General features: G+C 44.7%; 1 protein-coding gene across 5 annotated transcripts in view; it reads right to left on the reverse strand.

The window, feature by feature from the left end:
* TASOR2 (transcription activation suppressor family member 2) overlaps window positions 1–24,885 on the reverse strand; it is a 1,022,580-nt gene that overhangs the window by 367,092 nt on the left and 630,603 nt on the right. For all 5 annotated transcript variants that reach the window (XM_085653577.1, XM_085653574.1, XM_085653576.1 and 2 more), the window contains 4 exons: window positions 9,012–9,065; window positions 8,551–8,628; window positions 7,501–7,578; window positions 6,945–7,022 (listed from right to left, as the gene is read on the reverse strand). In XM_085653577.1, the coding sequence (XP_085509703.1) occupies window positions 6,945–7,022; window positions 7,501–7,578; window positions 8,551–8,628; window positions 9,012–9,065 (288 nt within the window). The remainder of the gene's footprint in view (window positions 1–6,944; window positions 7,023–7,500; window positions 7,579–8,550; window positions 8,629–9,011; window positions 9,066–24,885) is intronic.

Raw genomic sequence — 24,885 nt, forward strand, 5'->3', positions numbered from 1 at the left:
TCATACCAGCCAGACACAAAGGGCCATATGTAGGTAGCATACAAGTTACCACTTCCTAAATACCGAACTTTACCGATTCGGTATTTAAGAAGTGGTAACTCGTATGTAGGTAATCATTCGGTAAATATTACCGAATCGGAGAAATTCGGTAATTACCGAATCGGTATTTACCGATTCGGTAATGAGGCATACCTTCCCATTGATTGAATCAATGGGAAGGTATGCCTCATTACCGAATCGGTAAATACCGATTCGGTAATGGGGGGAGCACATTCAAGGGTGGCAGGGTGTCACAATGACACCCTGTTGCACCCCTGATTCCTGCATGTGTGCACATGTGGCGCACATACATGCCCTAAGGGCATGTATGTCTGCCACATGGCACTGTTAGTCCAGCAAAATATTGCTTTTTGCAATGAATTCGGTATTTAGCACCAACATATATTTGGTGCTAAATACCGAATTATTTTCCCTACACATCACTCATTTGAGTGTCACCTACATCTCATTTCAGGATTCGGTATTTACCGAATCGGTAAAATTACCGATTCGGTAATTTTACCGATTCGGTAAATTACCGAATCCTGAATTGTTCCCCCTACATAGCAAAAGCCTAAATACCGGTCGGTAACGTTATATTTACCGAAAATCGGCCGTTACCGACCGGTATTAGGCTACCTACATATGGCCCCAAGTCACACAGGAACTTTAATCATAAACCTGTTTCTCAAGTAGGACTCAAATGTTATCCCAGTTAGTTATCGTTGACAATGCTCGTCTGCTGGCGATAACGTTTAAAAGGTTTAAAAACATGTCTGATACAGAGAGTACTAGTCAGGAACTCAACCTCTCCCCCTACAAGAACCTTAAGTTAGGACAACTTAAGAACCTCTTTAAAGAATGTGACAAACCCAAACCCACTAGGGCACAACTCCAGGAGTTGATTGCCAAACACGAGAGAGCCCGGGCAATGACAGAAAACCTTACAGGGGATGGAGCTGTCAGTAAGGCTGATGGTGATTCCTCAGATTTCCCTACTGATGGTACCCTTACTGGGAGTGCCTCCAACAGTACCCCCAAAAGAAGTAGCAGATGAAGACCCAAACCTTCAGAAACTAGCTAGAAGTATAGCCCTTGAGGGCAAAATCTTGGCCATAGAAAATGAAAGGGCTGAGATGGGCCTAGGACCCATCTCTGGTGGCAGCAAGATTTTAAACAGGGAGAAAGATGAATCTTTTGACCCAAACATTCCCAAAAAAATGGTCCCAATATATAAGGGTGATAATATCACCAAGTGGTTCACAGCCTTTGAGAGGGCTTGTAGAGTGAGAATGCTTAGCCAAAAATATTAGGGCTCTCTGCTCCGGGAGCTGTTCACAGGAAAGTGCAGGGACAGACGTCTGGCATTTAATGAGGCAGAAACTCAGCCCTGTGACCTAATGAAGGATACACTGATTAAGGGCTTTGGACTCACCACTGAGGAGTACAGGATTAAGTTCAGGGAGACTCACAAAACCTCGGGTCAAACCTGAGTAGATTGTGTTGACTTCTCAGTCAAAACACTAGGTGGCTGGTTGAAAGGAAACAAGGTGAAGGACAATGAAGGGCTCTATAATATGATATAGAAAGATCACAAATTAGCAAACTTTACATCAGACAAGCTATATCAGCATCTAATGGCTCCATCACTTTCTGGTCCCAGTTAGCTGGCAAAGAAATCTGATCAATGGGTTAGAATTTAGATTCCCAAAAAGCCTCAGGGTGGAGATTCCAAGAAAGGGGGGCTAGGCCCACAGAAGGGAAAAGAAGGAGGTGGTAAATCCTCCGAAGGGATTCCTTCAGAGACTCAGGCCCCTAAAAAAGTGGATAGTGCATCCCACCCCAGCTCTAATGGTAACCAGAGTAGTAGGGACCCTAAGCTTAAAATGTTTATAGACAGTAGGCCATACTTTGATTGGCAGCCGGTTGGGCAGGACTCCTGGGGTTGCTAGTATAGCCTTTGAGGATGACTCCCTGGATGAGAACATCCTCTTATCTTTCAATTGGGAAGTGGGGCCAGAAGGTGAGATGGTGATTCCATAGGGAAGCAGACACTTTCATCACACTGAAGTGAATAGCACCCTAATCACTGCCCTGAGGGATACTTGTGCCAGTCATACCACTGTGCATGACAGGCTGGTACCTCCAGACCTGTATCTACCAGGGGAGAGTAGAAGAGTAAGGATCGTCTAGGGTAAGAGTAATGTTCGACCTGTGGCTTTATTACCCTTAGAGATAGGTGTGTCCCTCAGTTGGCAGAGGGTGGTAGTCAGTTCAAACCTCCCCCTAGATTGATTCCTAGGAAATGACCTCTCATAGGTTGGCCTGAGCACAAAAGATGTGCCAGTTCTCTCCAAGGATTCTGGAGGTGCTGAACCTACAGCTAGTAAACGTAGGCCCCAAAGGAAAGGAAAAAGGAGGAAGGTCAGAAAAGGTGAGCAACATTTAGAAAAAGTTCCAGCACCTTAAGGAGATTCTGCTCCAGTAAAGAACTCCAAAGTTGGCACGGTGGAAGCATTACCCGCCCCACCAAAAGTCATTACTAGTCTGCCTAGTGTTCAGCAGGAGGTTGTGGCCCCATAGCTAACAGAAGAGAGTGGAAGGAGGGTGTTAACTACAAGAGATAGTAACCCCACTCGAAAACAGCAGTAGGACCCCTAAGCCCAAAGAAACCTATTTGACCTATTTGTTAGCCGAACCACCTGTCAGTGGAGAGCTAAAAGTGTGGTTCTGGGTGCTGACAGCTCTCAGTAGCCCCTCTGCTGGGTATTAGGCTTTATGGCTGCACTGTCCTTGGCATGGTCGTCTGACTCCATGTCAAACAGCAAGGTAGGCCTGCTGACCCTGTTGGTCAAGATGGGTTTACTTCAGTTCTGGGTAACCTCTTTGGGTAAGCTGGGGTTGTCCTGGCCAAGATAGTGTTAGCAGAGGTAGATACCTCTGGACTTAAGGAAAGGAGAAAGAATGAAACAGATAAGGTTAAGTTGAAAATGAATTCTATCACTGTTGCGATAGGTCAGCTGCCCAGGGGAAGTGAACTGGACAAGAGTAGGTGAGGCAGAGTAGGCCCCGCAACAATGCAGCCTGATTCCTAACTCTCTTCCTTACCTGACAAACTAGGAAGTCTCTCACAGGTTGGGGCTGAGTCTTCTGTTGGCTAAAGGGATGGGCCAGGGGGTAGGGGGCTGTAGGAAGCTGGATTTTTGTTGTAATTGTCCCCCCACTTTTTGCCCCCATTTTATTAACTGGATGCTGGTTTTGGACACGGACAGTGCCAACCAGACCTCAGCGCCAGTGCTCTTTGCTTTAAACAAGATGATATCTAATTGCAACAATTGGCAAAGGACTTTAGCACCCCAGTAAGTCCATAGTAAATGGTGCCCCTGGTACCTACGGCAGAGATACCAAAGAGTGTTCCTAAGGGCTTCAGCATATCGTATTCCACCCACAGAGACTCGCACACAAATTCCACACAAACTGCCATTGCAGGCTTCATGACATGGTGCAAACAAAAGAGTGAAAACATGATATGGCTCACCACACTCCTCTGTGTTATGCCAAAGTCACAGCATTTATTATAAGTAAATCACCCCTACAGCAGGCCTTTGAGCCCTATGGCATGGTGAATTATATTTTATGTGAGGACATATCTGCATGAGGAGATATGACCCTGTGATGTCAAGTTCTATTACTAGATATTGCAAGTGAACAGGAAAGACATCTTAAGATATGAACTGGTCACAACGAGTTACCCAGCTACATAATGGCTTCACTGAAACATTTGGTGTTTGGTATCAGACACCTCGCATCATTAAACCCATACTGATTCCAGTGATGGATTTATTAATACCTGCACTGAGATGGTACCTTGGAGATATCCCACTGAAACCTATCTTAGAGGTACCCCCTGAAACCTACAAGTCCTCTAGTGTGCTGGCTGACAGGTCCTGTCCAACCAGCTACCACAAACAAATTTCTGAATCCCCCCTCCAGGAGGTGAGAGCCCCGCTCTCAGAGGTTAGAAACAATGACATCTTTTGCATCTGTGTATACCTCCTATAAACAAGATGGCTAGTAAATTAGCATGTCAAGACAGTGAGCTTCAAAGAGCACACCGCATTTGATATGCAAGCCTGGCTTCCCACAGACCTGGACAATGCCACCCCATGCACTGAGGCCTATTTAGCACCAGGACAGGGGAGAAATTAGATAGTCAGGAGGAAGAGTTAGATACTCACAGGCTAGTTACAACTCTAGGGTGGGCTACCTGAAGAGAAAGAATTCCACATTTGTGTGTGTGGTGAAATTAGTAACTTTGGGACAGGGTAATACCAACTCCCTTTGGGAAATGGTCCTCTAGGAGGTGTTATGACCCCAGGGGTAAGTAGCCCATTGGTTACTACCCTTGGATCCACTTAACACCCCTAGATTGCGTATTTAGGTGCCCCCCTGACACCAGGAACTTAGATTTGTCTGCCTGAAGAAAGAAGGACAAAGAAGAAGAGCTCACGACAGGAGATCTGAGGAGCAGCAACTGACCTGGCGCCAGCCCTGCCAGCCTGCTTGCTGTCCCCGACAAATGCATGGGCCCTACTCATCCAGAAAGCAGTCTCACCTCCAAAAAGCTGTGCAGGAGTGACACACGACTTTGACTGGCCAACAACAGCTCCCTTGGAGCAGTAAAGCTGCTTCCCTGCACCTCTGCAGGTACCAAAATGACCGACACGAGAGCCTCTGCCATTGCGACACTGACGGACAATGCTTTACTGCACACAAGCCCCCCAGCCAGAGTTTCTGTGAACAGATGGTGTCCCTGAGGAGTTGAGGCCCCCCTCCCACCAATTGGGCTCCACTGTACTGGACACAAGCCACCCAGTCTGAGTTCCAGTCGGTGAACAGTGTCTCTGCGTGCTCAAGTCTTTCAAGGGCTGAGCCCCCCTGAAGGTTCGCCCGGACTGGTCCACCGGTCCTTACTTGCAGACTCTTTTTGACTGGACCGCTCCCCACTGATTTAACTGGGGCATCCAACGCTGAATGCACCTCTGCACCCGGACGCCTAAGAAAGAAAGTAATATTTTTCTAAATTGGTGCGGATTTCCTTTTTGAGTGTGTGCATCATTTATTGACTCTGTGAGTTTAACAAATGTCTAACACTCCTCTCTGATAATCTTAAGGCTGCTCGCCCACACTACCCTAGAAAGACTCCTTGAGATAGCTAGAGCAAGCCCCTGTCCACTCATAAGGGATACCTGGACTCTGTACTCAGCATGCCTCTTTTTGGTATACTATAGAAAAGACCCAACTTCCTACAGCCCTACGTTCCTGCATTTAATCAGGCACTGTATTGTGATCTGTTGGCCCAGGTTTGAGTTAACAGGGCGAGGAGATTTAGGCTGGGAATGGGCATCAGACAAGGTTGTCCCTTCTCGCCCCTCTTGTTTGCATTTCCCATTGAGCACCTGGCAACCTAGCTTTGGGGAGATGCGCAGGTCTGGGGCCCAGACGGGGAGCACATGGTCTCGCTTTATTCAAACTATACAGACGCGGAGTGCTCAGTATCACATGTTCTGGCCATCCTCGAGGTGTTTCCTACATATGCCAGGACATGCATCAAATGGAACAAGTCTATAGCATTTCCACTGTCGGAGAGGTTACCATTTGAGGTGGGGATAGTCCAGTGTGATGGCAGAAGGCAGGTTTAAATACTTGGGGATATACGTCACAAAGTAGCAGGATGTCTTCTTTCTGGAAAACCTGGAGTGTATCCTGCAGGACTATAGGGGGTCATTTTCACATTGGTGGAAACTCCCCATCTCCGAGATGGGCCCGAGGCCTTATACAGGATGATTTTCCTCCGAAGTTTTTGTATGTCATGCAGAATTCACCATTTAGGGTTCCAGACAAATTCTTTCAAAAGGTTGAAGCGACAACTATGCAACTGCTTTGGGACGAGAACCCCACAAAGGATTGCCTTGTTGTATTGACGAGGAAGCCAGAGGATTGAGCAGGGCCCATCTGAAGATATATTATTGGACGTCCCAAAGGCACGTCACCAACGATCAGGTGTATGCGCCGCAGCAGCAACCATCTGTGTATGTGGAAAGGAGGGCTCTGGATCCAGGTGGGAGGGAGTTACCTTGGCTGGTTCTATGGGGTGTGCAGATGGGCTTCTCTGCCAGACCCGGCTGACCAAGTGATTAGAGTTTGGTGGGGTGACTCCGTCCAGGGGTTGGAAAGGACGAGTGGAGCTGGAGACCCCATGCTGAGATTTGGCATTGGGTGTATCAAAGATAGGGAACATCTGGGGTAGAGGGGATGATCCCACTCACTGAGCTTCAAGCCTAATTTGAACTGGCGGGGGCTGTATCTCCGCTACCAGCAGATCAAGCATATACTGTGGGAACTTCTCCGGGATGTGGCAAACGAGGCCCCTCTAGAGTGGAGGATGTTGGGGGTCCCTTTTCACAAGCATGCTGTGTCTCAAATCTATATCTGGTCCCACAGTGGTGGAATAGGTTTCAAAATTGACTGGTGCATTGTATTGTTAAAAGTAATGTTGCTGTGTTGTAATTGTGATACCAGTGAGGTCGTTATATCATTGTCGTACTTTTATTAGTATTATTAAGCTGGGCGCTTACTAGGATATATCAATATTTCTGGGATACATCTTTTATGAGGCTTGGAATGTTTTCAAACCTTCCCATAATCATGATGGACAATTACTATTCCTGCTGCCTATTCAGGATCTCTCATATTGGAAACACTGAAACATCTTTGTAAATTCTGTTCAATTTTATAGGTAAAATACTTTCTATAAAAATGTTTTTAAGGTGTATAATTGGACGGCCTGAAAAAGCTTCAAGCATAAAACAAGATCATATTTAGATCATATTTAAATTCTATACCTGTGGAACATTACTGCAAATTTCAACAACTGTCACAGACTTCAGCAATTCTTCTCTTTCGAATCCATGTACATTCACCTAGAATTACACAATTTTAAGGTTACTCAACTTCAACATGTTTTTCATTTCAAATCATACAACAAATACAAGTAAATACTTGACAACTGCAATTAACACACATGACTGCAGAAAACCTTTAAAATAATCATCTATGCATGCTTTGTTAAACAAGAGTTCAACAAACAACACTTTTCTTGTGACTCTTCAAGAAAGAAAAAAACTAAAGGCAAAAATTCTAATTTCTGGAAAACCTAGCAGGCTTAAATCGTATTAAGATGTTCAGCAATTATTTTTCGGTGAAAAAAAAAACCTTTATTTTCCGCAATGTCTTTGAAACCACAAAGTCTGAAAATATTTATCACTTTTTGTGCTGACAGACTTCATACGTTTATGAAATCTTGCAAGCCAAGCTGCATGTTTATTTAGTAACAACAAATATTTCAAAATAATTCAATTAAATTGAATAAGAACATAAAACCAGAGCTGTAGACTGTACCTGTGGCACACTGGCACAAATGTCTGCAACGGTTTTCGGCACAATCAAATATTCTTTTTCCATTTCACTTTCATCAACCTGGAATTACAAAGTTTACCATGAATATATTCATACTGCCTTAATTTCCAAGGTTTGCAGCTCTTCTTGTCTCCCTCCATGAACCAGTATTTTGCATTTGTATTTATATAAAGCAAAGCTATCCAGGGAATCAAAGGAGTGCTGTGTACTATGGGTTTGTTGGGAACAAGATAGGATTTATACATCAAGAGGGAATTTACATATTTAAAATACAAAATTATTAGTCCTGGGCAGTGAACTTCGCTCCGTTCGCAGAGTGCAGCAGAGCTTTTCCCCCGCTCGAGATCCGTACGGTAAGTCCGCGATCGCGAACGGTAAGTTTGCGAGCGCAAGCTGCTGCTCAGGTAGAATTTCTACCCGAGCGGCAGGACTACGAGCACAAACTGCACTTCGCACTATACTTCGCCACTTGCAGATCTTCACTGAGTTTTTTTGTAACTTCACGGATCTTCGCGTAGCAAAACTCCACGAACTACGCCCAGGCCTGAAAATTCCAAATTTAGGAACATGGAAATCAAGCATTTTCCCCAGAATCACACAAATTAAACCCAAGTGCAAAGTCAGGATTGGAAAAAGATCCATAGGTTCCAGAGTTGGCAGCTTATTGAACACTACTTTCACTCATGATAGCCAATTGCTACTTTTAAAAAGAAATACGTTACATATTGGCATCACTGGTACTATATTGTGCTTTATAAATAATAGATATATGTAGATGTGCCCACATTTGTAAGAATCTTGATCTGCTATGGAAGAGAGCTCCACAGAGTAGGGCAATGTCAGTCCCGCAGGCTTCCACTGGGTATAGTATATAGCGGGGAGCATACAATGAAAACAACAAAAAAGCTCTTTAAAGACACCTAGATAGTTAAAGTCAGTAGGATCAACAGTCACAACATTAGCGACTTATTTCATATTAGGCTCTCTTTGTGGCAATCTCTTAAAAGTGTAGAAAATATCAGAAAATCACACCTGCGTAACACTACTAGTAATTTCTTCAAAAGGTTCTGACTCAATAAAATCGTCTCGTGAAGCATCATTATCATCAATCTGGAATGAAAAAATACATGAGTAAGCTTTTTTATTGAAATCTTGCATTTACCTAATAGACTATAGACCCACATTAGCATAAAGTTATTTTAGTACCTTATCTGAAAATGGATTCATGCAATGGACTTTACTTGGTGAAAATAATAATTGATATACATATCAAGCACACATTTAACTTTAACTTCCATCTTCTTCTTGGCAAGGAGTTGGACAAATCCAATTCTACAGTTGTCATATTTTACTCATACTCTCAATTCTCCATTATGCTAGAAAACGTCTCCTAAAGCTGAACTATTGTAAACCTAATTTACGGATCCCATTTCACTTTTCTGAGACCTTGTTAAAAAATTTACACATATATTTCTAACACAACTGCGAATTACCTCAATTATTTCAGGGTCCAATAGTTCATTTCTTTCACTTTCTTCCTCATGAATCTGGAATAACAAATAATTTGCTTAAGTCTCTCAGTTGTGACTGGTGTAAATAAGAAACAAATATTTGTAATGTATCCAAAGACATTACTATCCAGTTACAGGCACCAGTTCTTCAGCATGGGATAACATCCACAATATTGTGTTGAGAATATCTCCAACTCAAAAGTGGAAAAATCTTACAACTTGTCATTTGTGACATACATTTTGTTTGAGTCACTATGACAGCACTCACCAAAGGCCTCAGCCCAGATCATACCAGTTTGAACACATGAATCGTCAAATTTGTACAGCTATTTCCTCCTACAAAAGTAAAGGCCCATAATGATGACAGCAAGTAAAAAAACTGTGCAATTACTGGCACCCTTACATTCACAGACACAGGACCCTCTGTAACATAGACATCTATCAATAAATAATGCACACAATGCAGAATTTTTTTTTTTTTTTTTAAAAAACCTTTATTTATATCAGTCTGGAACACAGCTATTCAGCCGACATCCCGGAGGTTCGGCAGCCAAGTAAGGACAACACATGGAAGTGTCCATAGCTCTGGTGCAGGAAAAGACAAAGGTTCCTTTTTTAGAACAACCTAAAATAAATAACACAAGCAAGGCAGTGTACCCAATAAACACGTGCAAGTTCCCGGTGGGAGCGCAGCCCCATTCTCAAACACAGAACCAAACCACCGATCGGGCGGATGAGGGAGAAGCAGAGGCACTAGCAATCTAACGTAATATCCTCATAGTAATCCCAAGTTGGAAGTAAGGCTAGGGGGAAAGGTGCTCCTCCAACGGTTCAGTGGCCGGGGGCAGACATATATCCCCCCTATACTGGTTCCATCACCCCCATATCTTATGCCATTTCTTAGGTTGCCCCCGGGCACAGTACGCCGTCTTCTCCCTAAACATGCTCCAGTCCATATTTTCCATCCATGCTTCCACAGCGGGAGGTCTCTGAGAGCCCCACAGTCGCGCAATATCACGCTTCGCTACCATATTTCCCAGGGTCACCCATTGAGTCTGCGGAGCATCATAGTCAGTAGGACCCCAGACATTCAAAAGACAGCGCCGTGCCTCTGGCAACAGTGCAAAGCCCGTGACCTCCTGCATCACTACATGAATTCGCTTCCAGAACTCCGCAATCACACCACATTCCCATATGATATGTAAGAAGGTGCCCACCAACCCGCAGCCCCTCTTACACAAACCATCCTCGGAGAAACCCATATGAATCAGTCGGGGGCCCGTGACATGTACTCTATGAAGTATCTTAAGCTGCACTAGCCTTAGCCGTGCCAGGATCGCGACCTCCTTAGGAGAGGAAATGGCATACTGCCAGTCCTCATCATCCAGTTCAAGACCGTCCCTAGTCCACTGATCACGCACCCCGAGGAGGAGGTCGGTCCGGACGTTAACAAGCTTCTTATAGATTAAGGAGATTGTACTCTCCGGCATATGGCCATCCAGAATCCGATCCTCCAAAGGAGAGGACTCGGGCACAGCCTCCCCCTCGACGAGGACGGACCGCAGAGCGTGGCGCACCTGTGCGTACCGGAAATATTCCGTAGCCTCCAGATCGTACTCCGTCCGTAGCTCATCAAACGATTTCACTCGTCCCTTAACAAGAAGATCCCCCACTCTGGAAATCCCAATCAGATCCCATTTCTCAAACCCCTTCGTGTGCCAAAGTTTCCCCAACACATCGGAATCAAACAACGGAGTGGCGCGGGTAAGCCTATCCTTCCAACCCAGCGAGTTCGTAACAGCCTTCCACACGTGTACCGCTGTCTTGGTCGGTCCCGTGAGGGACCCATCCATCGACCTGGAGTAGAGTGCTCTAAAGTAATTACCCCCGCGCAGCAACCATCGGTCCATAGCAAAGCCGGGGCTCAGCGCCGGTCCGTAGACGCCGTGGTTGATAGCACTTAACTGGGTGGCCCAGTAGTATCGCCTGATGTCAGGAAGCGCGATACCCCCATCGTACCACGGAAGGGTCAGTTTTGCGATAGCTATACGCGGTCGGCCCTCCAACAGCAGCGAGCGCTGGAGGCTCTCAACCTCCCGAAAATAGCTGGCCGGGACCAGCTCCAGAGTATTCTGCAGGGCATAAAGAAAGCGGGGAAGAGACATCATTTTGAACAGCGCGGCCCGGCCCAGGAGGGAAAGCGGCAGCCGCCGCCAACCCGCCACATCCCGCCGCAAGCGCGTCAATGGAGGGAGCAGGTTTCTCTCATACCGAACAATCGGATCGGCGGAGATATAGATCCCTAGATACAAAAAGCCATCCCGGGCGATCTGGATCGAACAATTCTGCGGGAGAACAGGGACGTTTCCATACAGGGCATACAGGTACGACTTACCCCAGTTAATGGTGAGACCCGAGTTCCTACCAAAAGAGGCCAAAACGTCACAGACTACTATGAGAGACTTCCTAGGGGAGGTGAGGTATAGCAAAATGTCGTCGGCATAAAGAGAGATGCGGTCCTCATGATCTGGTGACCATCGGATCCCCCTTATGTCCGGGTGCCATCTTATCCATGCCGCCAGCGGTTCAAGGGCAAGAGCAAACAACAACGGCGACAGGGGACAACCCTGCCTGGTGCCCCTCCCCAGCTCGAACGGGCAGGACGCCCTACCATTGACCGCGACTTTGGCCAAGGGTCCTTCATACAGTAATCTCACCCAGCCAACAAAGCCAGGCCCAAAGCCGAATTTTGCAAGTGCCGCCCACAGATATGCCCACTCAACCGTGTCAAAGGCCATCGTGGCGTCGGGTGCAGCCACAACGGTCGACTCCTGCAGCGTCCCCGTCCGCGTGAGCACGCCGTGGATGCGCCTAAGGTTCAACGCAGTGTTACGATGCGGGATGAAACCGGATTGGTCCGGGTGGATCAGGTCCCCAATCACCCTAATCAAACACAATGCAGAATTGATGAATATAAGACCATGTTATGACTGGTACCTGATAAACTAAAATCTTGTTACTGAGTTAGTTATTTTATTGTAACCAATAATGTATCTGCCATCTGGTAAGAGCAAGTGAAAAAAACCACATGCAGTCACTGGCACTCTTAACCGCACAGGCACAGGGTTTACTGTAACAACGACATCTATCAATAGAAAATGCACAGAATGCAGAATTGATATGCAGAAGGCCATATTATGCCTGGCACTGTGATGAAGTAATTATTCCTTTTATTGTCACCGATAATTTATCTGTCGTTTGGTAGTGTGTTGAACTAATACACTGAAGTGGACTAGTTCTACTAATGGAATCTGGCGACTTTAAAAAATATATGCTGGATAGGGATACTACTATTCTGCTGACTTGAAATAATAAAAGAAGAAAAAATAGTTCAATATATCTGTTGTTTTAATGTGCTACTTTTATGTGTAATGGTTTTGATTAACTAAGCACTTTTAGCACATAACAAATGCCCTTTGCTCCAAGCCTTCCGCTACAATTATACGTTAATGAAACTCTAACTGGACACTGTTATGCTTTCTTTAGACAAACACAGATTCCTTAAGTGTTTTCATTTTCATAATTTTATTTTAATCCCACATCTTGATACTTTGTTGTTCTCTTGATTTTCCTTTCTCTAAAGCACCTTTGTGTTAGCTCCACCATGTTATCTTTTCTTTACTTTAATCAGCTGTCGCCTTAAAATAATTTTCTTTGCCATTTCTTCTCTCTTTCGACAACACACATATGTTTTCACATAAATGTTTATCCTTTTGCTGAATGGGCTTTTGCCAGTTTCTCAGATGGTAGTGTGTGACACGCAAATAATCAATACACATACAGTAGCCTATGTCTCTCAGGGGCTGGCTGCTCCAACAATTTGTCTTTGAAGCACTGAAAATATCTGGTGTAATTACTACAAAATCATTTCTGATCTTTTTCTCACACTACAGAAAGATATTATGTTTTAATGACATTAGGATTCGACACAAAATTCTGAAATTCACTAGGTAACTAAGCTATTGTACGGGCTGAGGAAAGATGAATATTTCTTAGTCTCAAGTTAGATACAGTAATTCCGTAAGCTCAACAATTTTTGAGGAACTGAAACACATTGTTTTGCTTATTGGGATGGATTAACTGACTAGGTTTCCAACTGCTTGGAACATTCCATTCCATTCCATTAAAGTATCAAAAATTAGCCTAGTCTTTAAAGAAGAGATAATTGCAATCAATGTACACTTCCAAACTGACCAGCTGCATGACATCACTTCAAAGCTAAAGGAGTTTCAATGAAAAACCCCTTAGTGTCTTTGGTGCCCAGTGCATCCTTTGAATATTAGCTTCAAATCAAGGAATCACTTTTATTCAGTAATCTCCCACTGCTTATCAATCCCTCAGGGGAATATGCAATTTATGGGGTTTTTACTCCAACTGCTCCTCTCTATCTATTTTTCCAGATCACTGAACCACAGGGGAAAAGAGAAGGACAGCGAAAAGAGAAGGAAGGAGAATTTGTTGGGACATTTTCCCCAAGCCTGCCAATGGGGATATTGTGGGTGATGCAACTGGAAACTGAGAAGCAGCTGAGGGATCGGCATCAGCTGGAGTAAAGAGGTAATGCACAAACATGCTACGTAATACAATTAGCAGAAAGTGCAACAACAAAGTCGGAGGGCGATTCCACTACTATAGATTAATCTTGATCTGTGGTCCCCCAGGGCATAGGGATGGTTAAGAACAGAGTCCTATGATCATCCTTGAAAGCTTGACAGAGACCCCAGGACTGCTCTCTAGAAGGCGGCCCAGAGTGTCCCCCATCCATGGTGAGAGCCCATCCTCTTCCACCTTTCTCCCTTTAAATAACTACCCAGTGGCCAAAGGTAAACTTGTTATCTATGTCCCTTGGGCTCCCTCTGACTTAATTAGCGTAGGTGCCAATTAGTTATCGTGATCGATAGTGCCAAGTGAAGAGTGGGAAAGACTTGCAGAGAAAGTACTATGGCCTAGGGTGTCCCCGATGAGTTGAACTCTGAGCTATTGAATGCGATTTCAGTGGTTGTCCAATGAAAACTGATTGGACTAAGATCTTGAATTGCAAGCACGATGAGAATGAGGACCCAGCTGATTATTTGAACAGACTTAAGGAAGATTTTCAGATATAACACGTCTGACGAAGATGCTTCAGCAAGCTGTCGGTGTTTGTGCAGGGATTATTACTGAATGTTCAGAGTTTATTGGCCATCATATGTACTGGATGGCTAACTAAGAAGCTATCAAAATTGGTAACAGTCGGCAATCGAAGCGTAGCTTCAGAGAAGAAAAAGAAAGAGAATGTTGAACTGAAATTAATGTCTTTGTAATTTCCAAATATGCAGAGGGTGATTAAAGGAGTGGAGAGTGGAACACCACAAAAGGGGGGGGAAGGCAAAGGAGGATGGGGAGGCAGAGGAATTGGAAGAGTAAATGGAAGGGGTAGGAAGCTCTTCCTTTGTATGTGGTCAGCTAGGGCACTGGAAGAAAAATTATCCACATACTGCGTCCAATGCATTCACGCTTTCAGACCAAGCTAGCCGCCATCCAAATACTCAGAATCCTTACCCTGAATTTTGGGACAGCTGGAGAGGATCCAACTGTATTATGTATACCCTAATCACAATAGATTAGACTGGACCGTATGTAAATTGTGTCATTGATGATAAATGCACTATTTGTGTTAATGACACAGGAGCAAGCAGCTCGAATCTTAAAACCTCTAAATTCTCTTTTTTACCTCTCTTAAGTATGTCAGCAGACGCACTCAGTATTTCCAATCTGTGGGTTCCATATTAGTGACCCACTTTCCATTTCTTTAGGACGTATTAATGACAAGCATTCCTTTCTGATTACTCCAACTTCTGCAACATACTTATTTGGCAGAAACATGTTTTGTAAATTGATCTGTATTTTCTGTTTTTTAACTCTAGAAGGGGTGCTCTTGAATATATCTAGACAGCAAGGTCTATTGTGAAAGCTTAGGTTTTTCAGTAGGAGCTGATATGGTTGCCATGTCCCCCGATTTATCAGAATTACATTCAAGGCTACTGTACACATTGTGGTCCACGTGGCTAATGTAGTGGGATTTATCTCCTTGATAAAACCTTTAAAAAGTGAAGGTCAAACTGCAAACCGAATCCCCAAAGCTTGGTCCCTGCAAACGATTTACTTACCTGCAAGCAGTGTGGCTGCGAGCACCCCTAGTCTCCATTGAAACCCATGAAGCCAAACTCTAAATTTGACCTCTGCACCCAGCCGCCCCTGTGTCACTGGTGGTGCAGTTTTGATACTCATCTTGCCCCTTCCTGACCTTTGGTGCCAAAGACATAAACTGTAAGTGTAATTCTTACCTGTATAGCCGCATTAATGTTTACCTCCACAGGATAATATTGAACTGCTCTGAAACTGTTCATTGCAATTTCTGAAAGTGACAAATATTTCTGTTAAAAACATACTCACCTTACTGTGAAGATCTTGGTCTTAAAATAATGTACAAACTGTCAGGAGCTCACCTGTTTTTTCTGCAGAAGCGCCCAGGAACTGAAGACAAGGTCCGCTACCTCCCCCAACCACCCATCGTGCCTATCTAACTCTAAGCAACAATGGTGATTAGGGGAAGAAGGGAGACAAAACAAGGAAAAAAAGGGGAAGAAATCCCTCAACGTGATTCACCTTCCACGGGGCTTTCGTCTTAAATAAAACTAAAAGAAAAGTAGGGGCGTGTTAGATGACAATGTGTATTTTGCTGTATGCAACCAATATAACACCTTTTATGAGTACCTTAATCCTCCCTTCTTCTGATTAGGGCTGGGGAAGCTGTAGTATAGTCCAGGATACTGTGCTGAGTAGAAGGAGTAGAGTACATAAACACACTAAAACCAGTAAGACCTACACAACTAGATTCATATTAGTAACACTTCAGCTCACCCATCTGGCTAGACTACTGGTTGGTACTTAATGAGGTGAGTTGACTTCATGAGTCCTGATTTTCTTCATGAAATACATGTGACTTTTAGACTTCTGAGCATCTGGAGAATTCTATCCTCTGAGCATTTAGAGAATTCTATCCTCTGTCTTCATGTAAGAAGTCCTTTAGTACAAAGAAAACAAAAAGGCAGCGCTAAAACGCTGTTACCGTAACTTCAGTGTCCACTTCTTTGCAGACTCCGGCCAACAGACAGAACAAACAGCCAGAAGTCCGGCCGGCCGACGGAACCATCAAAGTCCGGCCGACGGGTGGAACCCAAAGCTATCGTCCCGCCTGCCCGCGGAACCAACCCCCTCTGCTGTCCGGCTTGGTACTCTTGTGGGCAGAAAAAGGAGGCAGTCCCAAACGAATGGGGAAATCATGGGAGCCAGGAGCCAGCACGCTGTCAGAGGTCCCAGGAGATAACGGCAGAAGCAGGTACAGGAGAAAGCTCGAACGAGGCTTGCAGAACACAGGCACCGCCGCAACGAGTGTGGGACTCAGCGTTCAGCGGAAGTGCGGAACCAAAGCTGGAACACTAGAACGCAAAGCGCGATATCCGGGGAGAGTCAGGCTTTTGAGCTTGCCTGACTTCCTCGCGCATGCGCACTCCAGAGCCGCCATTTTGGATTAGTGTTGCCTGCAATCGTGACACAAACAAAGCCTATTTTTCTAAAATTGTTGTGGATCTCCTTTTTGAGTCATGTGTCCATTATTGGTCAATGCTGTGCAATAAATGTCTTACAGTCGTCTGTGTTAGGCCTAAGGCTGCTCGCCTATAGTACCACTAATAGAGCACTTTGGATTTTACATTGAGCCCTGTACACTTTTCGGAAACCCCTGAACTCTAGGTACGGTATAACCACCTAGTGGCATACCATTTACAGAACCAGCTCCCTACACTCTGTCTGCCTTCCAAAAGCAAGAAGTACTGCTAAAAAGGAGGAAATTACTTCCCCTGCATTCCACCTCAATAACAGCAAATATATTCTGACACTTTGTGTACAAGAGCCCTTGAATGAACACTTTGTTTCTCAGAGCACAAAATGAGTAAAGCTTTATTTTAAACGCAAATTCTATCCACAGTGAACGATTGAATGCATGTTAGTAGTTCCTTTTGTTTAACCTGCCCTTCCTTTAGTGTTTGACATGGGGAGGGGGGATTGATTTAACCCACACTCAAAGGGAAAACACACAAACACTACCATGTAAAGGCTTATTAAAAAGTGTATGTGGGCTCTTGGAATTTAAATGCGCAGCACTGTGAGAGGGGCTGCGTGGCCGCTCAAGTGAACACTTTAGAGAATATAGCCCACATGTAGGTTTGTGTATAGCATGTTGTAGTATGTGAATAATACCATTGTTGGACTTCTCACATACTACAAAATGCTGTTTATGAATAGGTTTCACTGTTTTTAAGTATATTTTGTGACCTTCTGGGCAATTTTAAAAACTAGAAAGAAAATTAATGAATTTTCTGTTCACGCCAGTTGGCCTTCCTTTAAAAGAAAGGATGCTGATATGTCACTGGATCAAAAAAAGGTTGCACATTACTTATATGTTTGGTTTCTTATTGATGTTCAAAAATGATTAAAGACAATTCTAACTCTGAAGGATTTTAAAATTGTTTCTTTACTATTGTCTCTGGATTTATTATATTGTCCTCTATGCGAATTATTAGTTTATTCATTAAAGAATATTTATTAATATTTTCTTAAAAGAGTCAGCTTCAATTCACCATTAAAAAACAACTCTATGTACTGTGTGATTATAAAGGGAAAGGAATGATGATGCATAGCTCTTTCCCTGGGAGAAGAAGTAGGTTTATTCACAAGAGAGGCCTTCCAGAATATTTAAAGAAATAGTATCCATGTAGTTCTTAAGAAAGAACACTGGGCCTGAATCAGAGAACACACTGGAAAGTTTAGGTTTTCCTTCGTGGAAACAGCAGTAGGGCTATGCCTTTGAATGTGGAAAAGGAAACTTTCAACATAAGTAAATAAATGTCCCGTAAAGAGCATTCCATTATGGTACTCTGGGTGGTTTTCCAAATTTTGGTTACTGTGCATTCAAGGAAGCTGAGCAAGACTTTGCAGTGTTTGGGATGGCCGAGGGTTAGGTTCTGGTAGCTTCCAGTTCAGCGATTTCCTGAAGACGCTCCATTGTGATTTAATGGATCATTGTCGTCTGCATACTGAAATTTATTTGAGCCAGTCTCTCTCACTGTTGTTTAATGCCTCATATAGAAAGGGTCCTGTCAGTCGGATCATTCAACATTGTTCACCAGCATTTCAGATTCAGCACTGCAGATTTTATGAACATAGCACAAAACGAAAACATTTGTGCTAGTTCAAATCAACATTTGTGCTAGTTTAAATCTGTAGTAATGAACAAGTTACTTATCTTCAGTAATGCCTTATCTGGTAGAAATTCTACCCAGTCGCAAAGTCCTGAACTTAGAATTATTCCAAGGTGTCATACTCATACTGGATGCCGAACTTTTTCATGAGCATTACATCTACGTGCCGGTAGGTGGTATCGATTGGCTCTCTGTGGCGTCATCCGAGCCTGAAGGGACGTGCTATACAGGCTACACCCCAGTGCGCTGACGTCAGCTTCTTTACACAACTTTCCAAGCCAGGAGCGCGGAACTACGAAGTACACTGACCACTCCTGTGGAAAAATAGGGCCCTGAAAGAAGAATGCCCTGTCCTTAGAAGTTCATTCGCAGAGCGGGGAGGATGGGTGGGTGTGAGAAAGTGCCATCTTTCCTGCATGGTATGCCCCCACTTTTTGCTGAAATACTTTGACTGAGTGTGCCCTGGGCTCCTGCCAATCAGGTGCCCAGTGCCTGTGTTCCTTCCCTAAAACTGTATTGATGCCTAAACCCAATTGGCATCTCTGGCCACATGTCAGCCCCTGGCAAATGGTACCATAGGTATCCAGGGCCCCAGGGCCCTGTAACCAGAGAAGGCCCCTAAGGGCTGCAGCACTTATTGTGCCACCCTAAGAGGCCCTGTACCCTGACACACACACACTGCCTTTGCAGGCTGAGTGTCTTAGCACAGAACAAAACAGAGAATCGACATGGCACACATCCCTGTGTGCCATGCCCACAACACACTGCCCTGGCATACCTTAGTCACCCCTCTAGCTGGGTGCCCTATGCCAGTGGTGTGGGTACAGGTGCATGAGCCCTGTACCCCTACAGTACCCCTACTGTAAGTGCAGTGCTGCCATTAAGAGTATATGGTGCTGGGAGGTCGTAATCACGAACTCCACAGCACCATGATGGCTACACTGAAGACTGAGAAGTTTGGAATCAAACTTCTCAGCACATTAAACCCACACTGAAGCCAGTGTGGAATTTAATGTAAAATGTACGACAGAGGGCATCTTAGAGAATTGCCCCTTGAAACTAACCAACAACCAGTGTCCTGACTGAGAGGTTGCCTAGGCTGCCACCCAGCAGACATGTTGATGGACCCCTGGGTAGAGAGCCATCCGCTCTCGTGGGCCTGCAACAATGCACATCCTGGGTGAGGTGCTAGGCCTCCTCCCCAGGATGGGCAGGGGAAGCTTCAAAGGCATGCTGCCTTTGTGAGCTTCTCCAGGCCACTTGCTGTACTCAGCAACTGGCCCCCACCGGTTCTGACCCCCACTCTGGCGGGAAGATTGGCGGGAAAACCCAAGTGAGGAAAGGGGGTGTGCCAGCCTCTGCCAACCCCACCCCTCAGGTGGGGGAGGTGAGGTGAAGCACAACTCCGGGCTCTCGCCATTTTGAGGATGGGGAGCCCTACCCAGTCAGGTCTAGGCTCCTGCCCCCTCCCCCTGGAGAGTGGCAGGCTAGGGTGTGTACCCACCCTAGGGAAGGAACCCATTGGTCCCTGACCTTTACCTACCTGTAACACCCCTAAATTTAGTATTAAGGGGCACCCTGAACCTTCCTTCCGCATATCCCGATTCCGAAACAAGAAGAAGAACTAGAAGAAAGAAGACCTGCCGTGCAGCTGCTAACAAGAGGACGACACAAACTGACTTGGCCCCAGCCGTACAGGCCGGTCGACCCTCGAACCTGCTCCTGCTAAATCCCGGTGTCTCCTGTGGTCAGCAACCTCGAAAACCCCGGAGGACCTGACTGCTTTGCTCATCTAAAGACTCCCACGAGCAGTGGTTCTGCTCTAACAGCAGCAACCCCTGGTGCCAGCCAGGAACCGCAAATCCAGCACACTCTGTACCCGCCGAGCCCGGCCTGTGCCTGAGTGAACAAAGACCATGAGGACGTCCCCCCGGCGACTGTGACCAAGAATCCAGCACCCAAGGACCCTCCTAGACGATCCTGACGAAGCCTGCAGCCTCAACTCCAGGGACCCCCCAAACGCGACCAGCAGAGGGTAAGATTCCCCGACTCCAAAAGACACCCCTGCACCCGGCGCCCTGCGGCCTCCTGTGCCCAGCTCCTGGGTGCCTACCTAACCTAGAGCTTCCCAACTTACCTCTCGATGTGGTGGTCGCACCTGAAGAATCTCCGTCCCCGAGCTTGCAGCCTTTGTTCATCTTGCAGCTTCTCCATTGAACTACATTGAGCGCCCGACGGCTCAAAAGCACCCTGCACCCAGCCGCCCGATTGCCCCTGGAAGTGCATCATCTGTCCTATTCTACTTCCCCACTTGCCCTGAGTAAGTGACCAGGAGCCCAGCTCCCACAGCCGCATGGCCTGCCTGCAAGTAGCCACCAACCAAAGGCCCCCTACCAGCCATAGGCTAACATTGGGCCTACTCCCTCTGCACCTGGCTGACCCTGTGCCGCTGTGGGTGTAACAACTGTACCTACCTGACCCTGGGAGACCCCTGAGTCTATGCCCAGAACCTTAAGTCTGCCAGTTGAGTACTTACCTGAAAGCCGATAACCTACATTTTCTCCATAGGGTAACATTGACTGGTTTCACTTGGAAATTCTTCTAAGCGTCGAGTTTTGAAACTTTAAAATATTCACTAAAAATCATCAGGAGAAATCCCAGTGCTGGATCTTGGTGCCCAGCACTGACCCTGAAAAGTAATTATAACTGCGATTTTCCGATAACCAAACTTTCCTCCATAGGATAACATTGCCTGTTTTTTGCCAGAAATTCTGTCAATTGTCGAAACATACAAATATTCCTTAAAAATCGCCTGTGTCACAAAAACGATTTCTTTCAACTGTTTACAGGAGATGCACCAGGGCTGACTCCAGGACCCAGCCCTGAGTAAGAAAAACCTATGCAAAGTAATTGATATTGCCTTTACTTAAAGATTCATATTGAGCTTAATGTTATAATTGTGTTTAACTTGTGTTGTCTATTGCAACAACTGTAACTATTGCATTCAAAGGTTTATTGCTATTGAAAGTATTCAAATAGAGCATTTCATTCTGAGAAAGTATTTTGATACCTACTTGTGGTTCTAAAATAAAAACAACTATATATTTTTATATACAAAACCACTGGCCTAGAGTTCAGTTCTTGAGTATGTGAGACCATTTGCTGACTGAGTGTGTACAACAAATGCTTTACACTGTCCTCTGATACTGCCTTACTGCTCGACCAAGCTACCACTTTAGAGAGTAAGGTTATATCTAACTTTAACCTCTGCCAAACCTCTGGAGACTGTGGACTCTGTACACAATGTACCTTACCTTGGTGCAGTATATACAGAGCCACTTTCTTACAGTGGGTCGGTAAGGAATCTGCGGCTAGACAGAATCTCTACCAGATAATGCGTTACCAAAGGTAAGTAACTTGTTCTTCTGATAGAGACTTCTAACCGCAGATTCCCTACCTTGGAATAGATACCCAAACGAACCCTTCCTAGAGGTGGATCTGCAAAACAATTTCACATCAAAATGTCTTGCAGGACAGAACAGACAAAATGCCCGCCCCAACGGATCTGACTGTCCAGGCAGTAATGTTTTTTGAACGTGTGCACATTGCTGCTTGGCAGGTGACGAGGACTAGGTCTTCGCATCCTATCGCAGTTGTCGCAGCCATGGCTCTGGTAGAATGAGCTCGAAAGCGGTTGCCTCTAGGCCAATGCGTAGCAGATCTCGCCCACCCAGAACTCTTTTGTGCCGTCAATGTAGAACATCATCACTATTTTTGGGTCCAGTAGGTGAAGTTGCTCCTATTCTTTAGAGGGATGTGGTGAAGCAAAAAAACAGTAGGAGGGTAATATACTGACCGACCTTTAAGGGAGTGAGGACTTTTGGTAGAAAGGAATCTGTAGTTCACAGAACCAGCTTGTCAGAACCGTTTAACCTTAGTAAATCAGATTATTAGTGCATTGAGAAGTTTTTTTTTTTTTTTTTTAAAGTGATAGTTTTCAAACATGAATTGAGAAACATTCATTCTTCCCTACACCCTGATAACAATTCCAATAGTGTATGAAGAGGCAAGCCAGTTGTCATGTGCACCTTCTGGGATCTGCGATTTCTATTATCTTAATAATTCCCTAGGATCACACAATTTAATTAAGCGAAGAAGCTGGGATTCATCCCAATTGTTGGTTTCACATTGTGCAATTCAGACACTAGATGTATACGCCTAGCTTCCCTTACATTCACCTTACCACGAACCCCGACCACCACCTTGCTGGTATCAATGCGGCCCTCTGTCACACCACAGACCAAATGTGTGGCCCTGGGAAAATGTTTGTGAGTACCCATGAGATAGTGGCTGCCTCAGTGCCAATGTCGTTTTCAGCTTTGATGAGAAAGCCGGCATGAAGGGTTCGGCCCGACAGTCCTTGGACTCTAGGATGGGAGTAAGGCATTGCTTTAGTGTCAACCAGAGCCAGATGGCAGTGGTGCACCCAAAGGTGACAACATCTTTGGCTCAGGGCTCATTGCCCGTTAGCCATAGTGGGGGCGCTTGATTACAACGTGCAGTTGTTTCTGAGCCATGGGAAGGGATGGGGCATCAACAGTAGTCATACGAGCCGTGATCTTCAAGTGTGGACTAGAGCTGACCAAGAAGGATGGAACGTCCTCGCGTACCTGTTCTACTTCCTCCAGTATTTCCTCCTCGCCTGACTCCAAATCTTCAGAGTCAATTAATTGAGGACTGTGCTGGTGTGCTGGAAGATGTAACAACTCACCCAAATCATCTTCACACCAAGCGGATCAGCTTCGCCGAAGATATCCAGCATTTCTGACGACAATATGGCTTTCCTACTGTGTCCCACCATCAGTATTGACGTTGAAGCAGAATATTCTTGCAACGGAAAGCTGAACAACAGTCACAGTGTCTCTTGTTGTGCTCTGGCGTAAAAGGCTGTCCAGAGCAAGCCGAGGAAGGGCTGCGATGGGAACTGACAAACTCATTGAGACCAGGATCATGCTGACTCATGTCATAACCCAACAGCAGAGAAAAATAATCCAACAAACTAGTCGATGCCCATGCACATCCATGACCAGAGGAAGAGTCTCCAAGACCTTGTGACTCAGAAGACTTCTTCAAGGAAAATAAGTGGTAATCAACCGGACCCAACACTAAATGGCAGGAGTATGCAGAGCATGTGTATCTACCACCACACTTGCTACAAACAAAATTTACAAAACACAAGATTAACCTCTCCTGGTACTGTAAGCGAGCTATACTTTTATTGGTTGGCTTACGACTACAAGTGCCATATGGGGCAGGAATTTGGGGGATTCAAAATTCGTCCTCAATGCAAAAGGTAGAGAACGCATTTCTTAGATTTATCTTGGCAACCCCTGCCAGCTCCCCTGTTTTTAATTGTCATGCAGAGTTGGGAGTGCGTCACGTGAGTGACTTGATTAGTATACAACCAGTTCTGCTTTGGTATACAGTATGGACCTCGCCAGCCCTATTGTTAAACAGAAACATCATTAAGGAATGTATGGGGTTGGACAGGGCTTCCAGGATACCCTGGTTGAAGTATATACGCAACTTCACCAGGGACCTTGGTAGACCTGAGTTTTACCATCAACCTGAGCTAATGTCTAGGATTACTGGCAAGGCCTTGAAGGAGTTGTGTTGGCATCATGTAGAATCACTTAGACTTGGTGTAGAATTAAACAAGAAACTTGTACAGCGACATCAACTTACACTAGTCTCCTATTCCATCCAGCCTTATCTAATTTGGTGTCAAGAGGGTTTTGACCGATACTTACTAACTAGACTTAGGTTTGATGTTTTCTTTCGACTAGTTACTTTTCCCACAGCAAATGACTGGGCTAGAAATCTCTGTAACTGCCCGTGCGATAATTTGTCCACTCAATCCACTTTGCACGTAATCTGTTTTTGTAAATTTTATTCGTTCGAAAGATCGAGATGGATTAAGCCATTTTTAAAAAAACATGGTTCATGGAGACAATGTCGCCCAGCCTTATTGTTTTTAGTTTCTCTAAACGATGAATATAGTGTGTCAATCATGCTAGGTTTTTTAAAAAGTATTATAAGGAAAAGGAAAAGTTTAATCAATTTTTAGAGTAACTTTGTATGTATTTTAATATTTTTATACTTGCCTTTGTAATGAACCTGCTGCTTTTATGACTTCATGAATTTTGAATTCGAATAAAGTATATTTACTTACTTACAAGTGCCTTCAACATCTACATAGCCTCCTTACAAAGAAAAGTTTACAAACATTTACATCAACCCCCAGAACCTTTACAAGAGAAACATTTTCATTTTCTAATAAAGACAATTTTAATTAAAGGGCCAGTATCCAAACATATTTATGTGATGAGCTAAAGGGAAAGCAATTATAAATCTGCTGAATGTAATCAAATATTAATCAAGGTTTGAAAGAAATATTGCTTTCCCAATTTAACTGAATTAATTTTAAAAAAAGT

This window comes from Triturus cristatus, chromosome 4_1, assembly GCF_964204655.1.
Source record: "Triturus cristatus chromosome 4_1, aTriCri1.1, whole genome shotgun sequence".
In the NCBI taxonomy this organism is placed as follows: Eukaryota; Metazoa; Chordata; class Amphibia; order Caudata; family Salamandridae; genus Triturus; species Triturus cristatus.